General features: G+C 36.8%; 2 protein-coding genes across 2 annotated transcripts in view; one reads left to right on the top strand and one right to left on the bottom strand.

Moving 5' to 3' along the window:
* Nucleotides 1–24976, top strand: part of LOC133335723 (DNA fragmentation factor subunit alpha-like) — a 62878-nt gene extending 37902 nt beyond the window's left edge. Inside the window, exons 3-4 of the mRNA XM_061544023.1 lie at nt 21601–21827; nt 24492–24976. Of these exons, the coding sequence (XP_061400007.1) occupies nt 21601–21827; nt 24492–24900 (636 nt within the window). The 3' untranslated portion in view covers nt 24901–24976. The remainder of the gene's footprint in view (nt 1–21600; nt 21828–24491) is intronic.
* On the bottom strand, nt 1666–6207 carry LOC133335705 (collagen alpha-1(I) chain-like). Its single transcript, XM_061544006.1, has 7 exons — nt 5578–6207; nt 5096–5519; nt 4236–5035; nt 3641–4180; nt 2104–3578; nt 1950–2043; nt 1666–1891 (listed from the first exon to the last, which is right to left on the bottom strand). Exons 1-7 carry the CDS (start codon nt 6205–6207, stop codon nt 1745–1747), a joined length of 4110 nt encoding a protein of 1369 aa, XP_061399990.1. The 3' UTR covers nt 1666–1744.
* Nucleotides 24977–25322: the final 346 nt, after the last annotated feature.

Raw genomic sequence — 25322 nt, 5'->3', positions numbered from 1 at the left:
CCAGATAATGTATCTATATTATCTAGATTAAGCACGACTGATAATGTATCATAATGGATAACACAGACAATGTATCTACGTTACCCGAATGACGCAGATAATGTATCTACGTTATCTAAATGGCCCAGATAATGTATCTATATTACCTAAATGAAGCAGATAACGTATCTAAATTATCTAAATGAAATGTATCAACGTTATCTAACTGACCCAGATAATTTATCATTATTATTTAAATGACACAAATAATGTATCTTTATTATCTAAATAAAGTAGATAATGTATCTACGTCATTTAAAAACGTAGATAAGATATCTACATTATCTAAATACCACAGATAATGTATCTATGTTATCTAAATGTCATAGACAGTGTATCTACGTTATCTAAACGACACATATAATGTATCTACATTATGAAAATGGCGTAGGTAATTTATCTAATTTAATCTAAAGGGCGAAAAAATTTATCTCCGTTATCTAATGAACATGGAGCATTTATCTAACATATCTTAATGACATATACAACATATCTACGTTACTTTAATAATATTCTTGTTATCTAGATATTCTAGATACTGTATCTACACCATGTGTACGCGGTAGATAATTTATCTACATTATATAAACATATTTAAAAATCAAAATGACGCAGATGATGTATCTACGTCGTCTAAACAGTGAAAAAAATGTATCTACGTTATCTAAAGAACATGGATCATTTATCTAACATATCTTAATGACATATGAAACTTATCTACGTTATCTTAATAACATTCTTGTTATCTAGATACTCTAAATATTGTATCTACTTCATGTATATGCCACAAATAATTTATCTACATCATCTTAATATAATAAAACAGAAATCTTCTTCATCAATTTATGTCGACAAAGTATCTCCCATTTTTTTCAGAGTCTCTATGTAAAATTTTTGTTTATCCTGCATATGTGACAGGACATTTTTGTACCACAAAGTGTTCTATACTTGTCTTTTTTTGTCCTTAATGTCATTAAATTGAAATTATTATTTTTTAATTATTTAACCAAGTTTATTTTTCCGAGAAAAAAAACACACAAATTTGTCCCGCAAAGTTTGTGTAAAAAAAAGTTAACAAAATTTTGCCAGAACAAGCAGAGGCAGAAATTATCTTCTGGCGGTGGTTATGTGGCAGTGGATAATTGCCATAACTTTTGTGTGTGTGTGTGTGTGTGGATGTAAGAGGGTGGTTTGGGGGAAAATTTGTTATATTTTATGTTTTTGAGGTTATGGCAAGGCACGTAAAAGTTGTCACCGAACTTTTTTATTCCTCGTAAAGGTATTCTTGAGGTTGTCGGAGTCAAGTGACATTCCTGACGGGAATTCCACTTGAGAAACATGTTGGTGGTTCATGGCTAGTTTATTTTCGGGGCCGTGTAATTATGAACTGTGTGTTGCCAATATTATTTTCTAATTGGATTTAATTTTTTGATCCGAAATTTTGCTTTATAAGTAATTTTTTTATTTTTATTTTTCTACATTATATTTTATTTATTTTTTGTTTTACTTAAAGTCTATTGTAAGCAGTGAGAGTTCCGTTCTTCTTCTTCGTCATCTGTATACCAAGAAGATTTCCACAAAAATTGGGGGGTTTCATAACTTAAGTAAATTCGTTCGCTGAGAGAGAGTCCTTCTAGGCGTAATTTTTTCTTCTTAAAAATCTAAACTAAAACTGAGTTGTTTTTTTTCCTATTTTACAAAGCCTCTAATAGAAACAAGCTGGTCCAAGCTGCACGCGGAATTGTTGATTGGCCTCACCCACATCACGGATGGCAATGTCGACAATTGGCAACCTTTGGGTCTTTTGGGTGGTGTAGGTTATGACGGTCTTGGCCCACGAATTGGAACGTTTCTGAAAATCAAGAAATAAGTTTATCTCCTCCATTCCTCCGAAGTTTCCAAATACTTACCCTGCACTCATCCAACTCAGCCTCATAACGCAATCTCTGCGGACCCTTGGGTGTGAGTTCAGCATCATTCCAGGACAATAACTTCAAGCCATCCCTAAAATAACAAATTAAAATAATTTCCCACTCCCTCATAACCTCCCCCTTCCCCACTCACCTCTTTGACGACGTCTCCTCATCCAAATAGGCCACAGTATTCTTACAATGGAATGTAATCTTCTGACTTGCCCGGCCCGACAATAATTGCAGGAAACCCATTTGATTGGAATCCGTTTTATAGTTTATATCCATACCTCCGGTCATTTCACCCAACCACACCTCCTTCTCCCCGCCCACATAACTCAACACACTCGACTCCTTGGGTGAGGGCAAAATGCAGGTCGCTCTCCTCTCCTTTTCACAATAAACCAATATGGCATCCTGAATATCACCCTCATTGGGATCTATCCAATATTCTCCCGACTTAAAGTCAGGATAGGCAGCAAACAGGTCACGACAAGTCTTTGCGGGAGCAGTTTGTTGGCCATTCGGACGCTTGAAACGTTCAAATGAGGCCTTGACATGATCGAAAGCCTTCATTACCAAGGCCTGTTTCTCCTCATCCGACAGGCCTTCGGTTAGCTTATCTATCATCGGCTGATCACCCATAACATCAACACCCTTGGTCTGACCTTGGCTAAGCAGGGCCGTCAAAGCTGCCACATCGTAGCCCAATGTTTCTCCTGGAGGTCCAGGTGGACCTGGAGGACCGGCTGGACCCATGGGACCTGGTTTACCATCATGACCACTGAAACCTCTAGGACCGGCTGGACCAGGTTGACCTGGTGGACCGGGATTGCCATCTCTGCCTTGTGGACCTCTCATACCCATTTCTCCTGGTTTTCCTGGAGCACCTTGTAGACCTGGTAGACCCATATCACCCTTTATGCCTGGGGCACCGGGCAAACCTTGCAGACCAATCAAACCTCTGTGACCCTTAATACCCTTGGGACCTGGTTCGCCAGTTTCACCTTTAGGACCTTCCATGCCAGGAGGTCCAGCTTTGCCTCTTGGGCCCATGGGACCCACAACACCTGGTAAGCCAGTTTCGCCTTTAAGACCTCGTTCACCTTGAGGACCTGCGGGACCAGTTGGGCCTGCCGGACCGGGAAGACCTGGATTACCGGGAGCACCTTGATTGCCTTGCTGACCTGGTGGACCCTTATCTCCGGGGCGTCCTTGAATACCAGGCGCACCAGGTTTGCCAGCTGGACCAACGGGACCTTGTTCACCTTGGGGACCGGGATTGCCTTGTGGACCAAGCAAACCTTGGGGACCGGGTGGACCATCTTTACCAGGTTTACCGGGTTGGCCAGTTTCTCCTGCAGGACCTCTCATGCCGCGCATACCTTGGGCTCCTGGTGGACCAGGTAAGCCGGGCATGCCACGATCTCCCACCGGGCCTTGAGGACCTTGAGTGCCAGGGGGTCCAGGTGGGCCATCATTGCCAGTTTCTCCTTTTTGGCCTTCAGGGCCGGGTGGTCCTTGTAAGCCGGGTTGACCTGGTTGTCCAGGACGTCCTGCTTCACCAGGGCTACCCTTCAGACCTTGTGGGCCAGCAACACCTGGTTGACCTGGGCTGCCAGGTTGTCCCTGAAAATCAAACAAAACAATTTCATATCTCAAAACTTCCGAATTCCTCCATCTTTACTTACTGGTGCTCCAGCATCTCCTGGCCTTCCTGGCAAACCACTCATACCCGGTTCTCCTCTCAAGCCTGGTTCACCTCTTGCTCCCTTGGGACCAGTTAATCCAATTGGACCGGGTATACCCTGTTCACCGGGCTGGCCTTGAGGTCCAGTATCACCTTGAGAACCCTTGATGCCCATTAAACCGCGATCACCTTTAGCACCGGGCAAACCAACAATACCAGGAGCACCTGGGAAGCCTGGTGGGCCAGCTGGACCAATGGGACCTCTTTCACCGGGAGCACCATTTGCACCTTGTTCACCGGGGGTACCAGGATTGCCAGGGCTACCACGTTCTCCTGGCTCACCGGGGGCACCTGGTGGACCAACATTACCCTGAGGACCTCTATCGCCAGGACGGCCGGGAGCACCTTCTGGGCCCATGGGACCTGTACTACCGCGTTCACCTTTAACACCAGCGGGACCGGGAAGACCTTTGTGACCGGGTATGCCCATCATGCCGGGAGGACCCATGTGACCTTTATCGCCAGGTTTTCCGGGCAGGCCCTGAAATTTTGAAGAATTAGTCTTCACTTTTTTGAATTTATTTTTCAAAACCTACCGGTGGTCCATCATGTCCTGGATTTCCTGGTTCACCTCTTTCACCCGGTGTACCAGGTTGACCAATTGGTCCTCTTTCTCCGGGATAACCTCTTTCTCCTCTCAAACCAGCGAGGCCAGTTGGACCTTGGGGACCGGGTGGACCATGAGCACCATCCTTGCCGGGGGTACCTGGACTACCAGGTGCCCCAGGCAAACCTTGAAAACCTCTAGGACCCGTGGGGCCCGCCTCTCCTCTTGCACCATCTTGACCTGGTGGTCCGGGAGGACCCTGGGCACCGGGTAGACCATCTTTGCCATTGTCACCACGAGGTCCAGGTGGACCAGCTACACCAGGTTCGCCTGTTTTGCCAGGTTCACCAGGAATACCTTTATCGCCAGGAATACCCATGGGACCGGGTAAACCTTGTAGACCTTGAGGACCCTGTTCACCAGGTTTTCCATCAGCACCTGGGGGACCACGTTCACCTGGTGGACCGTCTCTGCCATCGGGACCAACACGACCAGGAAGACCACGTAAACCTTGAAGACCAGGCAGACCGGGAGGACCAATATCACCATTGCTGCCTTTTTCACCAGGGGGGCCTTGTATGCCTCTCTCGCCGGGAGTGCCCTTGGGGCCCATGGGACCATCAGGACCGGGGAGTCCAGGAAGACCGGGTGAGCCACGTTCACCAGTGGGGCCAGCAGGACCGGTGGGACCACGCATGCCACGTTTACCGCGTTTGCCTTCAGGGCCGACTGTGCCGGGTAGACCTCTAGGGCCAGGTTGACCAGCCTCACCTTTTATGCCTTGATCACCTGAAGAGGGAATTGAAAGGGGTTAGAAGGGATATTGGTTTCGTGTTTTCGAAGTCCTACCTTTGTAACCTCTTTCACCAGGTTGTCCGGGAGCACCTTTAACACCAGGTTCACCAGGACTGCCGGGAAGACCATCAGGACCTCTAGGGCCTGGAAAACCTTGAGGACCAGCAATACCAGGAGAACCCATTGAACCCTTTTCGCCAGGCATACCATCTTTGCCGGGTTGACCAGGAAGACCATTTTCACCGGTAGCACCTGGACGTCCGGCCTCACCACGAGGACCTTGCAAACCTTGATCACCTTTGGGACCCATGTGGCCCATATCACCTTTGGCACCAGGAATACCAGGGAATCCTGGTGGACCAGGCTTGCCAATTGAACCAGGTTGGCCGGGTGTGCCGGGGTTACCATCCAAACCTCTCGCACCAGGTTGGCCAGGTGGACCTTCACGACCACGTTCGCCTCGGGGACCAGCGGGACCCTGGAAGTAAAAAGAGGTAATTTTTAGTTTCAAATAAGGGTTCGATTGTTTGACTTACAGTTGAACCAGGAGGTCCCACGGGACCCATAACACCAGCCGAACCCTTTTCACCGGGAGCACCCATATCACCTTTGGCACCATCTAAACCGGGCAGACCGCGATGTCCTTTTAAGCCAGGCTGGCCTGGAAGACCGGGTAGACCACGAGGACCTGGAGTGCCGGCCAAACCTTGGGGACCTGGTTCACCATCTTCACCGGGCATGCCATCTTTTCCTGGCGGTCCAGGCAAACCTCTGGGACCCATCGGTCCGGGTGGACCCTGGACACCAGGTTCTCCTGGTTCACCACGTGTACCCTGGAAACCTTGTGGACCTTGAGGTCCTACATTGCCGGGAGGACCACGAGGACCTGGCTGACCATTGGTGGGAATTGGAACAGGCGCATAAAATGCAGCAGCTGTGGGACCTTTCTCCGAGTTGGCATATTCAGCAGCCAACTGTTGATGATAATAACTCATGTCAGGCATGGGACCTGGTGGTCCAGGATTGCCAGGTACACCAGGTGTACCGGGTGCACCAGGATAACCAGCTTCTCCTGCAGGTCCTTGGGCACCAGGATATCCAGGTTCACCTCTGGGTCCCAGAGCTGCTTCATAGGGATTATAAGCTGGACTTGTGGGTGGTGTCATAGGTTTCGGGGTAGTTGTTGTGCTGGTCACTGGAATTTCATCAATCGGCTGCAGATCTATGGCTGGTCCCAGGCCAAATTTACAATCTGGTGAAGGACTACATTCCACCTTTCCTGCCCGGCAGATACAATTATGGACACAGTTATTTTGTTCGGTGGTGAATTCGTCATTGTCCCGATACCAGTTGCCCTCATAGAAGCAGGAGAAGGGATTGATGACATTGGAGACCATGCGGGGTGTTGCCGTGGAGGAGGCTACCTCTGTAAAGAGATGGAAGGAAGGGAAGGTTATGTGTGATCTAAAAATAAATCGAGTGCCGGACACTTACCCACACCATGTGCCTCGAACGTATCAACATCAGAACCTAAATCTGAAAATAAATTGAAACAAAGAATTTTGATTCAGACCTTGCGGAACAAATGACATGTGGCTGTGTGTGATTGTGAGTGTGTGTATGTGTGTATGAGTGAGAGATATAAATCATAAATTTATGTGTATCGTCAGCCTGAAAACGTTTCGCGGACAACATAAATCTTAACTAAACTGCATCTATTCATTTGCGTGGATATTGGACATGGGTTTCCAATTAGAATCGTGGGACATACATACCAACACACATGTGTGTGAAATGAGGTAAGTGTTCCACAGTGACAGTGGTTTGAATTCAGCTTTTGCTGAATTAAGTTTTGCATGGGAAAATGCAATTCCGCTTTTCTGAATATGAGGATTATAATAAAAAATGTAATTCAGCTCAGCTGAATTGAAATTTAATTAAAAAAATTTTATTCAGCTTAGCTGAATCGAAGTTTTTATTCGAAATATGTAATTAATCTTAGCTGAATTACAGTTTTATTAAGAAATCCCCTATTCAACTTAGCTGAATTACATTTCTCTCAAGAAATCAATAACAAAACTCAGCTGAATTGGATTTTTCTGATGAAATCTGTATTCAGCTATGCGGAAATGAAGTTTTATGGCGAAATCTATAATTCAGCTCAGCTGAATTGAAGTTTCGTTATAAAATCTATAATTCAGCTTTGCTGAATTTATGTTCCAATGTGAAATTTCTAATTCAGCTATGCTCAATAGTATTTTTTTCTCATAAAATCTATAATTCAGCTTAGCTGAATTGCACATTTCTCAAGAAATGTTTAATTCAGCTAAGCTAAATTGATATTCTATTAAAAAATGTAGAATTCTGCTTAGCTGAATTGTTCTTTTTTCAATAAAATTGTAATTCAGCTTAGCTGAATTGCAGTTTTCGCAAGAAATTATTAATTGAGCTAAGCGAAATTGACGTTTTATTAAGAAATCAATAATTCAGCTTAGCTGAATAGTATATTTTTGAATTTAGCTTTGCTGAATTCAAATTTTATTATGAAAATCAATAATTCATCTTAGCTGAATTGAAGTTTTATCACTTAATCTATATTTCAGCATAGCTGAATTGATTTTTTTATTGTTAAATGTGCAATTAAGCTAAGCGGAATAATTTATTCTTAGCTGAATTGAGCTTTTCTTGCAAAATTAATGATTCAGCTTAGCTGAATTGATTTTTTGATAAGAAATCAGCATTTTAGCTTTGCTGAATAGCATTTCACATTAGCTGAATAGAGTTTAACGTAGAGAAACTGTAATTAAATCTAGCTGAATTGAATTTTACCCAGCTTAATTGCTTCCTTGCGTTCTTGAATTGGGTTTCAGGTTAGCTGAATTGAGTTTTCTGTAGCTGAATTGCATTTTCTTTACAAATTTTATAATTTAACTTAGCTGAATACAATTTTCAGTTGCAGAATTATCATAAAACTTAGCTGAATTGAAGTATTTTCGAAGAAAATCACATTTAAACTTTGCTGAATTGGGTTTTCAATAGCTGAATTGAGTTTCCCATGCCAAAATTGTAATTCAGTTTAGCTGAATACCTTCTTATGTGGCTGAATTGAAAATTTCTTTAGCTAAATTGAATATTCTATGCAAAAATTTTAATTCAGCATTGCTGAATATGGATTCCGTTTGAAAAACTGCAAAAAACTCAAATATAATTAAGTATTTTCAAAAAAAATCAAATTACAACATTGCTGAATTGATTTTTTATTAGCTGAATTGAATTTTCTATGCGGGAATTGTTTTAAAGTTTGGCTAAATTGAATTTTCTGTATGAAAACTTTATTTCAACTTAGCTGAATTGATGTTTTTGGTGGAAAAATTACAATTTATTTCAACTAATGTTAATTTTATGTAGGAAAACTTCAATTCAGCTTAGCTGAATTGTGTTTTCTATAGCTGAATAGTAATTTGAATTAGCTGAATTCAATTTTCTGCACAAAAATTACAATTTTACTTTGTTGAATTATATTTCCCATGCGAAAACTGTGCATATTTTCAATGAAATAAATATTAATTGCTGTTGTTGTCAAACAACCTTATGTGCATTTCATCCATCCATTAAAGTGATTCCGAAACTTCTTTGTCTACATAAAGCATCTTGTTTATTCATAAATATTACTTTAACATATTGACAAGAATGGAATGGAGGACGCCAAACGATGATGATGATGACAGCTAGCAATTTGCTGCCCTGCAGCTACAAAGAAATTAAACTGTGGCGCTTTTTTTCTAATAATTAATAGATGAAAAAAATGCCGTTTGGAAAATTGGCGCTATCGACGTCATAACGAAACGATTATTAACTCAATATGTGTGCAAGAATCTATGATATGTGTGTGTGTGTGTTCGTGCGAAATGAATATCAATTGATGTGCATTGAAGTTATTTTTAGCGAGCTGAAACACTGGCCAAGTTTATGCCGGAGAAATGGGTCAATTTCAATTTGTAGGGGAGTAGAAGTTCTTCTGCTACTACTTACCATCATCATTGCCGTCATCATTAGCATCATCATAATTCGTATAATCATAATCATCTAAATTGGCATCCTCGGGTTTGGGTTCCTCGGCCTGGGGCCTTTCAATTATCTTCAATTTCTTCTTGAGCCGGGCTTTCTTTACTTTTTTGAGACTTTTTGCGGTAGGGTCTTTTGTTTCCGTTGTATCGGCAGTTACAGCATCGATTAGAACACAGGCGGTGATTAACAGCCAAAATAGTTTGAAATGCATTGTGGTGGTGGCACGTCGTTCTTCCCTTCTCTCTCTCTCTCGCTCTATACGTTCCACATTGAAATCACAACTGAATGGATTTAAGCATTGGTGAGATTATCTGAAGAAGAAGAAAAAACAATGTATGAAGTTGAAATAACCCAATTAAAATTTCGAAATCAGGAAATTGGAACAAAATTAATTTTTTAATGCATTTTTTAAAATAATTGTTGATAGTATTTTGTTGTTGTAATTTTTAGTATTTTTCTTTATTATTTTTTTTTTTGTTTTATATATTTTTTTTTGGAGTGAAAAATTTAATCATCTTTAATAGTTTCTATACAAATGTTAAAAGTTCACCCAAAATTTTTTGTTGATAAGTTTTGTCTTTGCCTCTCAAAGAAGGAGTACATCTCATTCACGGCCTTATCTCTAAACTATGAAATTTTGGTAGACAAAACCGCCGATCAGCAACAACAGAAATTTTGTGACAACAAAATTTGACACTTTTCTATTTCCTGTTGACACTGGCCATCGACCAACCCATCATCTTCATCATCATGTGGCGCAATGCATGTGATTTGTATTCGAATGAAATGAAAAGGTTGGCAGAAATATGACAGATCGTTTTAATTAAAAATTCACAACAGGGAAGCGTTGTAATTAATTAAATGATGGAGAAGGAAAATAAAGGGATAAAATGAAAATAGAAAATAGATGTATGCTTAGGAAAAAATTGCAATCGAACTTAACTGAATGCGATTTTTTCATAAAAAATTGTCCGGTATTAAAAAAGCTGAACGGATTTTTTTTTGAAAACTAATAAAACTAAGCGGAATTGAGGGCTATTTTGAAGAACTAGAATTGAGCTAAGCCAAACTGAGTCTGTGATTCATATATGAATAGTCTGAATTAAGGTTTGTATATGAACATTGTATTTTAGACTAGCTGAATTAGGTATTATATTAGGTTCAGATACTGCAACAGCCAATTATGTGCAATTTTGGTTTTGTAGTTTCTGTTCAGGAATTTTTGATGCTAAAGATGCGCCTCGCACAAGTAGGCCGGTCATAGAAAATGTCGATAAAATCGAAGAAATGATCGAGAAATGCGCTTAAAATGGCAACAAGTCATACAACAAAACGTGCATATTTGGCCCAAATCAGACATTCCGTAGCATGTTAAATAAAGTCTTATAGTTCATATAAAAATAATGGATTTCTTTTTCCCCAACCTCATTTATTTGGTCCAAAGACGAACCCTATTGAAATTGGGAAAAATCGGTTCAGATTTAGATATAGCTCCCATATATATTTTCGTTCGATTTTAGGTAAATAGTGCACCAAAGTCTCGATATATCCTTCGATTTGTACGAAATTTGGCATAGCATATTGAATTGTGTCTAGAATGGTGAGTGATAATTTTCGGGGAAATCGGTTCAGATTTCGATATAGCTCCCATATATATTTTCGCCCGATTTTACGTAAATGGTGCACCAAATTCCCTATATATCCTTTGATTTGCACTAAATTTGGCATGGCGTACTGAATTGTGTCTAGAAATATGTGTGTTAAATTTCGTGAAAATCAGTTCAGATTTCGATATAGCTCCCACATATAGTTTCGTCCGATTTCATTTAAATATTGCACCAAATTCCCTATGTATTCTTCGATTTGCACGAAATTTGGCATAACGTACTGGACTGAACCTAGAATGATGTCTGCCAAGTTTCGTGAAAATCGGTTCTGATTTAGATATAGTTCCCATATATATTTTCGTCCGATTTTAGGTAAATAGCGAAATAAAGTCCCTATATATCCTTTAATTTGCACGAATTTTGGCATAGCGTAATGAATTTAGTCTAGAAAGGTGAGTGATAAGTTTCGGGGAAATCGGTTCAGATTTCGATATAGCTCTCATATATATTTTCGCCCGATTTTATGTAAATGGTGCACCAAAGTCCCTATATATCCTTCGATTTGCACGAAATTTGGCATAGCGTACTCGATTAAGTCTACAACGATGTGTGTTAAATTTCGTCAAAATCGCTTCAGAGTTAGATATAGCTCCCATTTGTATGTTCGTTGGAGTTTATGTAAATGTTGCACCGGTTGACACGAAACGTATCAATGGTCCTGTTGAATACACCCAAAGTGGTGAAGAGTATCATAAAGTCGGCTCTGTCAGACTTTACCAGTAAGGAGGTTTTTATTTGCATTAGTTCATTGGCTACAATTTATCTGATAAAAAAAATATTTTTTTAAGTAAATTAACTTCGTATATAAGTGTTATTTCTAGTGTCCATATGTGTTTGAATTTTTATTATTTTAAATTTGTAAATAAATTTAATTGTTTATTGTTTTTATCATATTCTTATTTCTTTCAGTGTAATTTTTATTAATTGTTTAATCATTTTTAGCATATATATTTTTATATAAATTTATTTTTTATTATTTAATGTCTTAATTTTATTAATATTTATCTTTTTTATTTAATTTTATTTTTTTCTTTTAAAACATTTTCAAAACTTTAATTTTACTATCACTATTTTTTTATTTAAGGGCTTTTTTAGTTTTGATACATTATATATACTTTTTTTATTATCTTTCACTTTTCATTTTATATATAAAATATTATTTTATTTTTCTTCAAAGTTCCAATTTCATTTTCATTATTTTTTATCCCTTAGAATTTCGTTACTATATTTTTTTATTTTTTATAATTGTTTACTATTTCTATGAATCTTTATTACTTTTTTTATATATTCACCGTCTTTTTTTTTTTTATATATTTAACATTAGGAATATTTTTATATTATATATTTTATATATACGTGTTAAAAATCCATTTAAAATATTCAGTTTTTTTTGAAAATTTTGTGTAATTTTTTTATTTTCCTTTATTTTATTATTATTTTTTAAATAATAAATATTTATTTCTCATATCACTTCTTATAAATTCTTATTTGCACATGATTATATAATATATTTTAAATTTATTTTTTTTATTATTAAGCGTTTATATTTTTTTCAACCCAACGTCTTCAATTCTTTAAAATTTTTTTATTACTTTTTAATTTTTATTTCTTATTATTATTATATATGATAAATTTTTTTATTTCTTATTTTTTAATGTATTATTTTTTTCTTATCGATGTTTATATTAGTTCCCATTATTTTCTTTTTTTTAAATTATTTTTTTTTCATTCTTAGTTTTTTTTGCATTCACATTATTCCAATTTTCTTACATTTGATCCTTGATAGTTTCTCACACAACACTTGAAATCCAATCACTTTATGAAGAAAATATTTCTTTATATTCACTTCCTTTTTTCAAACCACCGGGACCCGTTCACTTCACTATTATTCACTTCGTTTTCGAGATGTTGATCGTTTTAAAATTGAAAATAAACTGTAATCGTTTGAAGAACGACTCAGAATTTATAGTTTTCGAAGTAGGGCTCGAGGCAAACGAAGAAAAATTGGAATTGATTATTATATTCAAATCATATTCAGCAGCATATTTTTATTTGAGTTCTATTCAGCAAAGTTATTGAAAAGAGCGAGCATAAATGTTTTACTGAGAGAGAGTGAAACATTGACCTATTGCGAGATATTATTCTAAGGAGATCAAGAGAGAGTGTCACCAAACGCATTTTCTTATAGTTTTGTTTTCAAACATTTATGCTGGGCCTGGCCTGGCCTGGCTTGGTTTGTCTGTCTGTCTGTTCTGATTTTCTGCTGTTGTTCTGTGTGTGGGGGTAGACGTCCCTTGATAAGCATTGCGTTTAGGTTTGCTTTGGTTTGCAGCATTGCGTAGACATGGAAATTGCTGGCTTATCTCTAATCGTGTCAAACAATAAAAGCCGGCCGGTAGCTTGGTGCGTAACACAATTAATCTTAACATTTGTAATACTCAAGTTTAAAGGTTATGTTTATTTAAAATCTGAAGAAAAAGAATTGAGTGATAAGGAAAACTTTTATAATAGAATATTTTTTTGGAAATATTTTTAAAATATTTAAAATTTGAAATATTTAAAAATAGATTACAACAAAAATAAAATGGGAAGAAGATAGACGATTACGAGATTTTATTAAATTTATCAAAATATTAAAAAAATAAAATTTGTAAACAAATAATAACAAAAATAGATTAAGAAATTAATAATTACAAAGTCTGTAGGAATTGCTTTAAGGCAAATTTTAAAAGGATATATCTCATTGCCTACAAATGTTGGAGTAGTTAAATAATTTTGTTAGGCATAATGTCGAAGCCTTTCTATAGACGGAAGACCTGCTAAGGGGTTTCTGTAGATATAAGATATTTGAAACAGGCTCATGGTGGGTCCACTGCCTTCACGAAGTACTTCAAACGACTGAAGGTATTCTGGAGACAGAAAGACTGTAGACAAAATATATGTATATGAAGATACAAGGTTTTTGTTGTAACCTTCTGATTATTTTAAAAATTAATTTTTGAGATAACTTCCAAAAGAACTTTTTAAGAGAGAGTGAACCCAAAATGTTTTTTGCAGATAGAAAACCCTCCTCTAAATCATCAGACCATGACATAAAGGTCTGAAGTTATTTTTCTCACAGGACCTTTTGAAGGTATATTAAAGGCTTGCTAAGGGTTTTCCATAGATATAACATTTAGGAGACTTTCTATACACTACCAGAATATGTCCTTTAGATGCTGAGGAAGGTATAGGAGGCCTTTATAAGTTAAAAAGCCTTTAGAACTTTTCACTATAGAAAATCTATATAAAAAATCTTTATATAAATTCTGAAAAATGTTCCAATCGTCGGTCTACAGAAAATCTATCGAATTCGAAGGTCTACCGTCTATGGAATGAGTACTGAGAATGCCCGTGGAAGTTGGAGGACCTTTAAAACATTTTGTCTATAGAATATCTTCTGAAGTCCTGTAAAAGAGCTTCTATCGTCAGTCTACTAAAAATTTATCGAATTCGGAATAAAGAAATTAAAAAATTATTTAATTGATTTATAAACCTCGAAAACTTATTTTATTTATTACAGAACTATAGCTTCCGAAGTTATTTAAAATATCTTACTTTCAAGCACCAACTGATTTCCAGACGTTGATTTTTAAATATATATTTTTTTAAGCACAAATTGACCCCTAGATGTTAATTTTTAATTAGAATTTTTTTTTTCAAGAGCTACCTGAGCTCCGGGCGTGATTTTTAAATAAAGTTTTTAAATGTTAAATGGATTTTTAAATATATATTTTTTTAAGAACCAAATATTTTTTCAAAAGGCCGTGAATTTTTAAATAGATTTTTTTCTAGGACCTACTGAGTTACAGGCGTGGATTTTGAAATAGATTTTTTCAAGGACCTACTAAAATCCAAGTTTGGACTTTTAAATAGATTTTTTTAGGACCAACTGAGCTCCAGGCTTGGATTTTTAAATAGAATTTTTCAAGGGCTATCTCAGCTCCAGCCGTGGATTTTTATATAAAATATTTGCAACCTCTAACGTGGCTTTTTAATTTTTTTTTCAAAAAATGGCATTTTTGTAGCATTTTTTTCTGAGACCTATTGACCTACAGGTGTGGATTTTTTAAATATAATTTTTCAACCTCAAAAAAACTCCAGACATGGATTTAAAAAAAATAATGAGGACCAAATGAGCTCCAGGTGTGACTTTTTTAATAAAATTTGTTTTAGGACCAACTGAACTCAAGGTGTGGATTTTTAAATGTAATTTTTTTCATCCTCTAACGGAGCTCCAGCCTTGGATTTATAAATATAATTTTTTCTTTTTTCAATCTCTAACTGAAATCCAGACATGGATTTTTAAATATAAATTTTTCAAGGGTGGAAGACGTGGAATTTTAAATAAATATTTTTCAATGGATATTTGACCTTCAGGCGTAGATTTTTAATTAGAAATTTTTCAAGGGTAATCCGAGTTCCATGCGCTGATTTTTAATTAGACTTTTTCAATGGTAATCTGAGATCCATGGGTGGGGTTTAAAATAGAAATTTTCTGAGTCACAGGCCTTGATTTTTAAGTACATTTTGTACGGGTAATGTGAGCTCCAGGCATGGATTTTTAAATCCGTATCGGGCCAACCACTGCATGCTTGCACTCTCGTGAGAGCCAACTGAAAAATCATTGACACACACAAAAACAAATGCGAGAGAACCAAATTTTTACGCTCTGCCCGACCCTGTTTTAAATAGATTTTTTTTCAAGGGTTATCTGAGCTCCAGACGTGGGGTTTGTTATAGAATTTACCAAGTGTTATCTGAGCCACAGACCTGGATTTTTAATTATGATTTTTTTAATCACTAAATATCCTTCAAGCTTGGAGAACCCACAGATACTCTCACAGCTTCTGAATTTATTTCGACAGCCTTCTATCTTCTACATATTCCTATCTCTTCTCAGAAATCCAAAGAATATCTTCAAGCTCCATCTACTTCTACCTTTCAGAATTCCGTGTCAAAGGCATTTGACATTAGAACTTCTGTGTGTAGTCGCTTTTTTTCTATAAATAAAAGTTCGGAGGTTTTTGCACATGCAATGTCAGCAGCATCATCGCCATCAACATCATCAAAGGCTATGACTTTAAATGTGAAGGTTAGATGAGATACTTATATATACAACAACAACTATAACAACAACTACAAATACTACAACTATGACAAAAAAACATGTCTTTCTCACCATGGCATCGAATTTCTTAGTCAAATGATGACAACGATGATGACGACGAGGAGGATGCTGAATGACGGTGGCGTGGTGGTATTGGTGGTGGCGGTGATGATGGTGTTGCTTTTGTTAAAGGTTACAAAATGTTGTTCCAAATGTCGTGGCTTGTGTTGTTGGTATTTGTATAGTGTAGTTGTTGTTGTCATCTTCGTCACAATTTTGTTTATTTGTGCGTCTCAACATGTCGAAAAGGAATAAACGAAACTAATACTATTAAGTTGTGTTGTTGTTGTAGATTGTTGTTAACACACACCAACAATCAGCCACATAACACACACACACAAAAATTCTTTATTTTCGCTTCTTTATTTTTTGTGTAATTCATCTCTCACACAAACACACACATATGTTTTTTCTTCTTCTTCGTCTTCTTAGAATGCCTTTATGGTGTGAGCCGCACTTTCTTTCATTCTGCCATTCGTTTGACAAGTATCAGAGGTTGTTGAACATGTCTGAAGCATTTAAATTTGTTGCTTGATGACATTTGAGTAGGTGTGTGTGTGCCTGTGTGTGTGAGTTCACAAAAAGTTAATATGTCTGTATGGGTGTGTGCCTACTTTATACTATTTCTGGTAGTTAGATGATTCAAAAGCACTTGAATGTCATAGAAGAATTTTGTGTGAAAGCGATTATAAAGGACACAGGCACACAAACCTAGCTATTCAGGATTTTGGGTCTGGCTTTCTCGTCTCCTAGAATGAACATTTTTTTGATAGACTGAAAAGTTTTTTTTCTTCTTGGAAACAACAAATGAAGCTGAACTTCACAAAATTCCCAACATGTTGCCGAAAATTTGAATTAAAATCTTTTTTTTTTTTGGAAAATTTTCAGAATTTTGTGTTTTCTTTTTTTGTTGTCGATCAACCTGATGGAATTTTTTATTAGTCTCGAGGATACGAGATATTGTTAATTTATATCCTTTCAGTTATGTTATGGATGGTTGGATTGCATGAAACCTCCTCTATCCCTCCCCAAGGTATAATGGAGGCTTACCATTAACATTTAATCACTTTGACGTTTGCAAAGAAGAGGAGAAGAGCCAACCAAATGACAGAGACAACAACACCACCAGCAACAACAACAATAATAATTCATCAATATTTCATAGACAGGGATAATCCATGAACAGGAGCGAAAAAAGCCAAAGTTCAAACCCAAGAGACTGTTGATGGATGGTGGATTGTCGTAGCTTCTGTTGTTGTCGTTAAATTTGGCAATGAAAAAGGACACGTTTTTCTCGTCCTGCACACAATTTGTGTGAAATTAAATGCATGCCATGAGAATGGAGATGTCTTGCAGTGAAGCTAGCACAGGGGGTTCAAATGAATCAGAAGTCGAATTTTGAAATAGCATTTTTTTCAAGGACCCACTGAACTCTCGACATGGATTTTTGATTTTAGGATTTTTTTTCTAGGATATAGGCAAGGATTTTTAAATATATTTCTTTCTACCACCTACTGAGCTCCAGGCGTGGATTTTTAAATAAATTTTTTCAACCTCTACTGAGCTCCAGACGTAGATTTTCAAATAGAATTTTTTCTAGGACCTACTTAAGCTACAGTCGTGAAATTTTAAATATAATTTTTTAGGACCTGCTGAGCTCCAAGCGTGGATTTTTAAATTGATTTTTTTCTGGGACCTGCTGAGCTCCAGGCGTGGATTTTTAAATTGAATTTTTTCTAGGAATTTTTCTAGGGTAATCTAGGCTCTAGGCTTGGATTTTTATTTAAATGTAATTTTTTCAAGCTCCAATTGTCCTCCAGCCTTGGATTTTTAAATATAATTTTTTCAACCTCTAACTGAGCTCCAGGCGTAGATTTTTAAATATAATTTTTCTAGGTCATATTGAGCTCCAGGCATGGATTTTTAAATATAATTTTTTATAGAACTTACTGAGCTCCAGGCGTGGATTTTTAAAAATACTTTTTTCTGTGACCTATTGAGCTCCAGGCGTGGATTTTTAAATAAACTTTTTTCTGTGACCTATTGAGCTCCAGGCGTAGATTTTTAAATAAACTTTTTTCTGTGACCTATTGAGCGTGGATATTTAAAAAGAAAATTCTCAGGCTCTAACTGAGCTCCAGGCGTGGATTTTTAAATAGAATTTTTTCTAAGACCCACTGAGCTCCAGGCGTGGATTTTTAAATAGAATTTTTTCTAGGACCCACTGAGCTCCAGGCGTGGATTTTTAAATAGAATTTTTTCTAGGTCATAGTGAGCTCCAGGCGTGGATTTTTAAATAGAATTTTTTCTAGGTCCTAACTGAGCTCCTGGCGTGGATATTTAAATAGATTTATAGATTATCTATGCTTCAGCGCGGATTTTTTAAATAATTTTTCAAGGGTTATCTAGGCTTCAGGCGTGGAACAGAATTTTTCAAGAATCAACAGAGCTTCAGAATTGAAATAGAATTCTTTCAACCTCTAACTGAGCTGAAACCGTGGATTTGTAAATAGGATTTTTTCAAGCTGACCTCCAGCCGTGGACTTTTAAATATAATTTAATCAAGCTTCAACTGCCCTTCAGGCGTTAATTTTTTTATATATATTTTCAAACTCAATTAGTGCGTATACGTGTTGTCAACACGTATACGCCTCTAAAATTCAATAATATAATTTGAGGATACCTGGTAATTTTTCTATACTTTTGCAAACAATTTTCTCCCCTTCCGAATAAAAAATGATTTAATTTCCCATTCCACGAAGAATCCACGCTGTTACGTGTCCCTTGGTGCAGCGCAGATATGTTCGGGTAGCTCCGACTAACTCGGCCGACTCTCTTAGGGCAGGTCCCATCCCGACAACTGGTTCAGAAACACCAACAATAAATACAAGCATCATTCTACATAAACTTAATACTGAAACTACTAACTATTTCCACCATGTTCCATTAAAACTATCGCCAACTTGGCCTGTTAGGCCGCCCTCCCTACCCCCCTCCTTTCTTTTAAGCCCCAACTGACCTCAAGGTGTGGATTTTTTTAAATATTTTTTTCGAAGACTGGTCTTTTAAACCACTGTGCCTCTGTGCACCGTACTACTTCTCTATGCATGAGCTTGTATATATGTAACGGAATGATGTTGTTATGGCTTGATATTGGATTGTTGCAGTAGAACCGTAAAGTACAGACGAATTGGTGTAAATATTCGGCATTCTACAGATGCATGTAGCCAGGTAGGCAGGCAGGTGGTAGGATTTTTTTGTTGCTGTGAAGGCTTAAATGACCAACAAGCAACCACGTCACCTGAGATGAGTGTCAGATTGTAACCATCAATAGTTGTTGTCGTTGTCATTTGAGACTATACACAAACATAGATGCACTTAAAAAGGATACAGCGAGCTACAAGAGTCCTTAAAGTCACCAACACACACAAACACAATCGCACGGACTTGCAGACAACGTAGCTAAGACCACCAAAAGCTCAGTGGCCCTTTAGTAGTGGTATTAGTGTGTTTGGGTGTGTGTGTGAGAGTGTGGTCGGTAAGCCAGGACTGGCAATGACATTAACCGGCTTTTCTCGATTTTTTTGATGTTTGGGAAAACGGACACCTTACACACTCACATGTAGCCAAGATGTGACAATACTTTGATAAGTGTTTTTGGGTGTGAGGATTGTGTGTGTGTGTCCAAAAGGGCCGAGGGAAAATTTTTCTGAAATTGTTTTTCATCACAGCATTGCAGTACCTGTCGATTTTTTTTTGGGGCCACGTTCTCATGCCTACATTCCTTCTTGGTCAAGAGGATTTTATGAAATTGAATTTATTAGCATGACCGGCTGAAATATTTGCATTGCCAAATGAAATTTGAAAAGTTAGTAGCGTGTCGCTGAGGTGGGCAGGGTGGCATGAGCCTGAGTAAATTTAACCAAAATAGTTGATAGGCAATAGTTTGATCGTTTTTTTTTTTGCTTTTTCGTCCTTTCAAGGGAATTTGGTCAATAGATTGCAATATTTATTGGAATTGGATTTTCTGCAAAGGTTTTTTTTTTCGGAGAAGAAATGGAAGTTTTTAAAAAAGTGTATTTTATGTGAAGATGTCAAGGATACTTCGGAGAATGGGAATTAAAATCATTTTTTATTCAAAAGAAGAGAACAAATGTTTGCAACCAAAAAAATGGATAAGTCACACAGGTATTTTCAAATAATATTATTAAATTCTAGAGGCGTATAAGTGTTGACAATACGTATACGCCCCAATTCACTTTGAGAAAAAAGACTGGAGTTCGAATATACCAGGAAAAAAATTTGTATTCAAAAATTCAAGCCTGGAGTTCAGTTGGTCCTTCAAAAAGTTGATTTAAAAATCCAAGCTTGGAGCCCCGATAACACTTAAAAAAACTCCACGGCTGCAGCTCAGATAACCCTTGAACAAATCAATTTAAAAATCCACGCCTGGAGCTCATAAGGTCCTAGACAAAATTCAATTCAAAAATCCTCGCCTGGAGGTCAGTTGGTGCTTAAAAAAATTTAATTTAAAAATCCAAGCCTGGAGCTCAGTAGGCCCTAGAAAAAATGCAATCTAAAAATCTACGCCTGGAGCTCATTAGGTCATAGACAAAATTCTATTTAAAAATCGACCCCTGTAGCTGAGAAAACCATTGAAAAAATCTACTTAAAAATCCGCGCCTGAAGCTGAGATAAACTTTAAAAACATTATATTAAAAATCCGCGCCTGAAACTCACTGAGACCTCAAACAAATTCAATAAAAAAATCTACGACTGGAACTCAGTGAGACCTTCACAAAATGTAATTTAAAAATCCACGCTTGGAGCTCTGTTGGTGCTTGAAAATATTCAAATTAAAAATCCAGGCCTGGAGTTCAGTTAAAGGTTGAAAAAATTATATTTAAAAATCCACGACTGGGGCTCTAATAACCCTAGAAAAATTCTATTTAAAAATCCACACCTGGAGGTCAATTGGTGCTTGAAAAAATTCTATTTCAAAATCCACACCTGGAGCCCAGTAGGTCTTGGAAAAAATTCAATTTAAAAATCCACGCCAGGAGCTCAGTAGGTCATAGAAAAAATTCAATTTAAAAATCCACACATGGAGCTCAGTAGATCATAGAAAAAATTAAATTTAAAAATACACGCCTGGAACTCAGTAGGTGGTAGAAAAAATTGTTTAAAAAAAATCACGCTCGGAGCTCAGATAACCATTGAAAAAAATTAATTTTAAAAATCCACGCTTGTAGCTCAGATAACCTTTGGAAAAATTATGTTTGAAAGTCCACTCCTGGAATTAGCAGGTCCTAGAAAAAATGTATCTTAAAATTCACGGCTGTAACTCAGATAATCCTTGAAAAAATATATTTAATAATCCATGCCTGGAGCCCAGTTTACTCTTGAAAACCTTTTTTTAAAAATCCAAGCCTAGAGATCATTTGGGGCTTGAAACATTATATTTAATTAATTTCAAATGAATATTGAAAATTTTCTCATGTGTTGACAACACGTATACGCTCCAATGTGATTTCTTTGTTACTTTATTTAAATGTCAACCTTTTTTTCATAGAATTTATTACATTTTTTATTTTTTTTTCTTCTTCTCTTTTCAGCCCTCTCACTATGTCACCATTACCACACCCCATGATCAAACAGATGCCGCTGATAAGGCTGAAAAGACGGCACGCATTAAACAATTGGTCGGACAATTGCAAAATAACCTTTGCAATGTCTCCGTAATGAGTGATCCCGATTTAGATTCTCTGTCGAATATGGATCCCAACTCATTGGTCGACATAACCGGCAAAGATTTTATGGAGCAGCTGAAGGATTCAGGCAGGTTAGGGGGAGAGGCCCAGATGTGGTGGTTATATCCCCTATTTGTATACCTGACACATCTATGTCTCTATTTTTTATTATTTGTTTCCATTCATATTTATGACTATTATCAATATTATGTTTGGCATGTGTTATTTACATACATATTTTTATCATGACATTTTATATTTACGCAAAACTAATTAAAAGAGCTTTTAACAGATTTTTTTTCCACCATCATTTCACATAAATTAAAATATTTATTTTTCCAGCTGTTTTGTAATGGCAACACAATTTGTAAAAATTTTATTTCCCCTGTCATAAAATATTTACAAATCATTGATAACGAATTTCCGTTCGCCTGTCAGGGCAACTGGAAATTAATGACATTATTTGTTGTATCCCAGTTTTTTTTTTCATTCACTCTCTCTCGCGGTCACTGAAATGCCAATTGAAATGAATCAGTTAAAAGCTGTTTTTTAAGCCGTAGTAGTATTTTGTTCTTTTTTATTGCATGCTCAATTTGTTGTTGTTGCCTTTTTTAAACATTCATGAGGTTCCGCACAAAACACAAAAAAGTGAACTGAGGAAAAAATATACCACTGGTGAATAAATGGTGCAGGACTAAAAGAATATTTAATAATCCTTTTGATAGCCATAATGCCGTCTACTCTCTTTAATTAATATCCTGGGCTTATTATGGGCGACGGCGAATACCATCATCATACCGATGATGATGATGATGATGGTCGTTCAAAATTTATTCGCAAAGTAAATCTGAGTGACTTATTTTTTTACCAAAAATGAAATTAAATAGAGAGAGATTGAAGTTATGAGCCAGCCAGTCTTTGGCAATTGAAATTGTGTGTTATTTATGGCGTATACGTGTTGACAATACGTATACGCCCATGTTATACCATTTAAGAATCAAGCCTAAACATAGGGGTTCTAGATAAAAAATTAAAAAAATAATAATTTAAAAATATTCGATTAGAGCTCAGATAATAAATAATAAATTTTATTTAAAAATCCACACCTGGAGCTCCGATAGCCCTTGAACAAGTGCTATATAAAAATCCATGCCTTGAGCTCAGATACCCCTTGAACAAATGCTATATAAAAATCCACGCCTAGAGCTCAGATAGCCCTTTAACAAATGCTATATAAAAATCCACGCCTAGAGCTCAGATAACCCTTAAACAAATTTTATTTAAAAATCCACACCTGGAGCTCATATAGTCCTTGAAAATATTCTATATAAAAATCCACGCCTGGATGTCAATAGGTCGTAGACAAAATTTTATTTAAAAATCCACGCCTGGAGTTCAGTTAGAGGTTAACAAAATTCTATTTAAAAATCCACTCCTGGAGCTCAGTTGGAGGTTGAAAAAATTATATTTAAAAATCCACGCCTGGAGCTCAGTGGGTCCTAGAAAAATTCTATTTAAAATTCACGACTGGAGATCAGTACATCCTAGAAAAAATTTTATTTAAAAATCCACGCCTGGAGCTCAGTAGGTGGTAGAAAAAATTCTATTTAAAAATCCAGGTCTGGAGCTCAGCAGGATCTAGAAAAAATTCTATTTAAAAAACCACGCCTGGAGCTCAGTGGGTCCTGGAAAAATTCTATTTAAAAACCACGCCTGGAGCTCAGTGGGTCCTGGAAAAAATTCTATTTAAAAATCCACGCTTGGAGCTCAGTGAGTCCTAGAAAAAAATTTTTTTAAAAATCCACGCCTGGAGCTCAGTAGGTGGTAGAAAAATTTGTATTTAAAAATCCACGCCTGGAGCTCGGTGGGTCCTAGAAAAAAATTCTATTTAAAAATCCACGCCTGGAGCTCAGTAGAAAAAATTCCATTTAAAAATCCACGCCTGGAGCTCAGTAGAAAAAATTCCATTTAAAAATCCACGCCTGGAGCTCAGTTAGAGTTTGAAAAAGTTCTATTTAAAAATCCACGCCTGGAGCTCAGTTAGAGGTTGAAAAAATTCTATTTAAAAATCCACGTCTGGAGCTCAGTTAGAGGTTGAAAAAATTCTATTTAAAAATCCACGCCAGGAGCTCCGTTAGAAGTTACAAAAATTCTATTTAAAAATCCACGCCTAGAGCTCAGTTAGAGGTTGAAAAAATTCCTAGAAAAAAATCTATTTAAACATCCTTGCCTGGAACTCAGTTAGAGGTTGAAAAAATTCCTAGAAAAAATCTATTGAAAAAATTCCTAGAAAAAAAATCTATTTAAACATTCTTGCCTGGAACTCAGTAGGTCCTAGAAAAATTCCATTTAAAAATCCACGCCTGGAGCTCAGTAGGTGGTAGAAAAAAGTCTATTTAAAAATGTACGCCTGGAGCTCAGTGGGTCCTAGAAAAAATTCTATTTAAAAATCCACGCTTGGAGCCCAGTAGGTGGTTGAAAAAATTCTATTTAAAAATCGAGGCGTGGATCCTAAAAAATTCTATTTAAAAATCCACGCCTCAATAGGTCCTTTAAAGGGACTTATTTGTCCTGTGCGTGAACCTCTTTAGTGCATGTTTTTGTTGTTTTTACTCTCTCTCTTCTCTCTCGTTTTCCCTTTCTCTTCTCGTTACTGTTGATCTATATATTTTTTCGAAATTTTATATTAATGTGTTCTCTTTCTTATTTTTTCTCTCTCTGTCTCCCCCATTATCACTCTCGCTCTCACCGTATAGACCATTGTGTGCAAAGCGAAACGCTGAGGACCGAATTAACCTGTTAAAGCTATTGAAGGAGGGTGCCATCTTCTGCTCCGAACGTTATCCCGAGGATGCTGAGGCCATTGATGCGGAAATCCGTAGGCAGTTGAATGATGAATTACACAATAATCACAATAATAGCATGACAATCGAACAACAACAGCAGCAGCAGCAACAGCAACAACAACAGGTACAAAAGGACACAACAAAGACAACAACTACAACAAATCGCAAAACTACTACAACAAATCACAAACAAAATCAGGAACAAACAATAACTATTGTGGTAACCGATACAAATTTAAAAAATGATAACATTACAACAGCAACAAGGACAACAACAAAAACAACAACTACAGGAAACAAAAACACTCACGACATATGACTACCGATTTTTGCCAGTATCACTTGAAATCTAGAAAATAATAGCTGTAAGGATAAGGGTTAAGGTGATGATGATGACCAAGAGGAGGAGGATGAGGAGAAGGAGCAGAAATTTTCAAAATTAAAAATAATAAGCGCTGCAAGGACTAAGGATGTTGGTGCCAGGTAAGACAAGAGCAAACGGGCAGAGTGCGATGGAAATTTGTTACGGAGCATGTTAGGGAATCTCAAAAATAATTTAAATATGCCAATGAAGGATAATTTAAGTTTCGTTGCAAAAATGGCCTACAACACCTCTTGGGGTGACCAAAAAACGAAAAATTTAAAAATAATTTAAAAACAAGTTTTACTAATAATTAAACAGCAACAATATTTTGTATTGCATTTATGTCCTGTTCCTTTCCCTTACACACTACAACCATC

The sequence above is a fragment of the Musca vetustissima genome, unplaced genomic scaffold (assembly GCF_032173495.1).
Source record: "Musca vetustissima isolate MV318-11 ecotype Yass unplaced genomic scaffold, APGP_CSIRO_Mvet_v1 utg7804, whole genome shotgun sequence".
NCBI classification, from domain to species: domain Eukaryota; kingdom Metazoa; phylum Arthropoda; class Insecta; order Diptera; family Muscidae; genus Musca; species Musca vetustissima.
Note: the sequence above shows the minus strand (reverse complement) of the source record. Positions and strands in the feature narration are given on the sequence as shown.

Coding starts and splice junctions, on each gene's coding strand:
- LOC133335705 (XM_061544006.1), bottom strand. CDS start 6,207: ATGACACCACCCACAAGTCCAGCTTATAATCCCTATGAAGCAGCTCTG. Junction 5,036..5,095: donor TGGTGAAAGAGGTTACAAAG/GTAGGACTTCGA, acceptor TTCCCTCTTCAG/GTGATCAAGGCATAAAAGGT. Junction 2,044..2,103: donor GAGGAGACGTCGTCAAAGAG/GTGAGTGGGGAA, acceptor TTGTTATTTTAG/GGATGGCTTGAAGTTATTGT.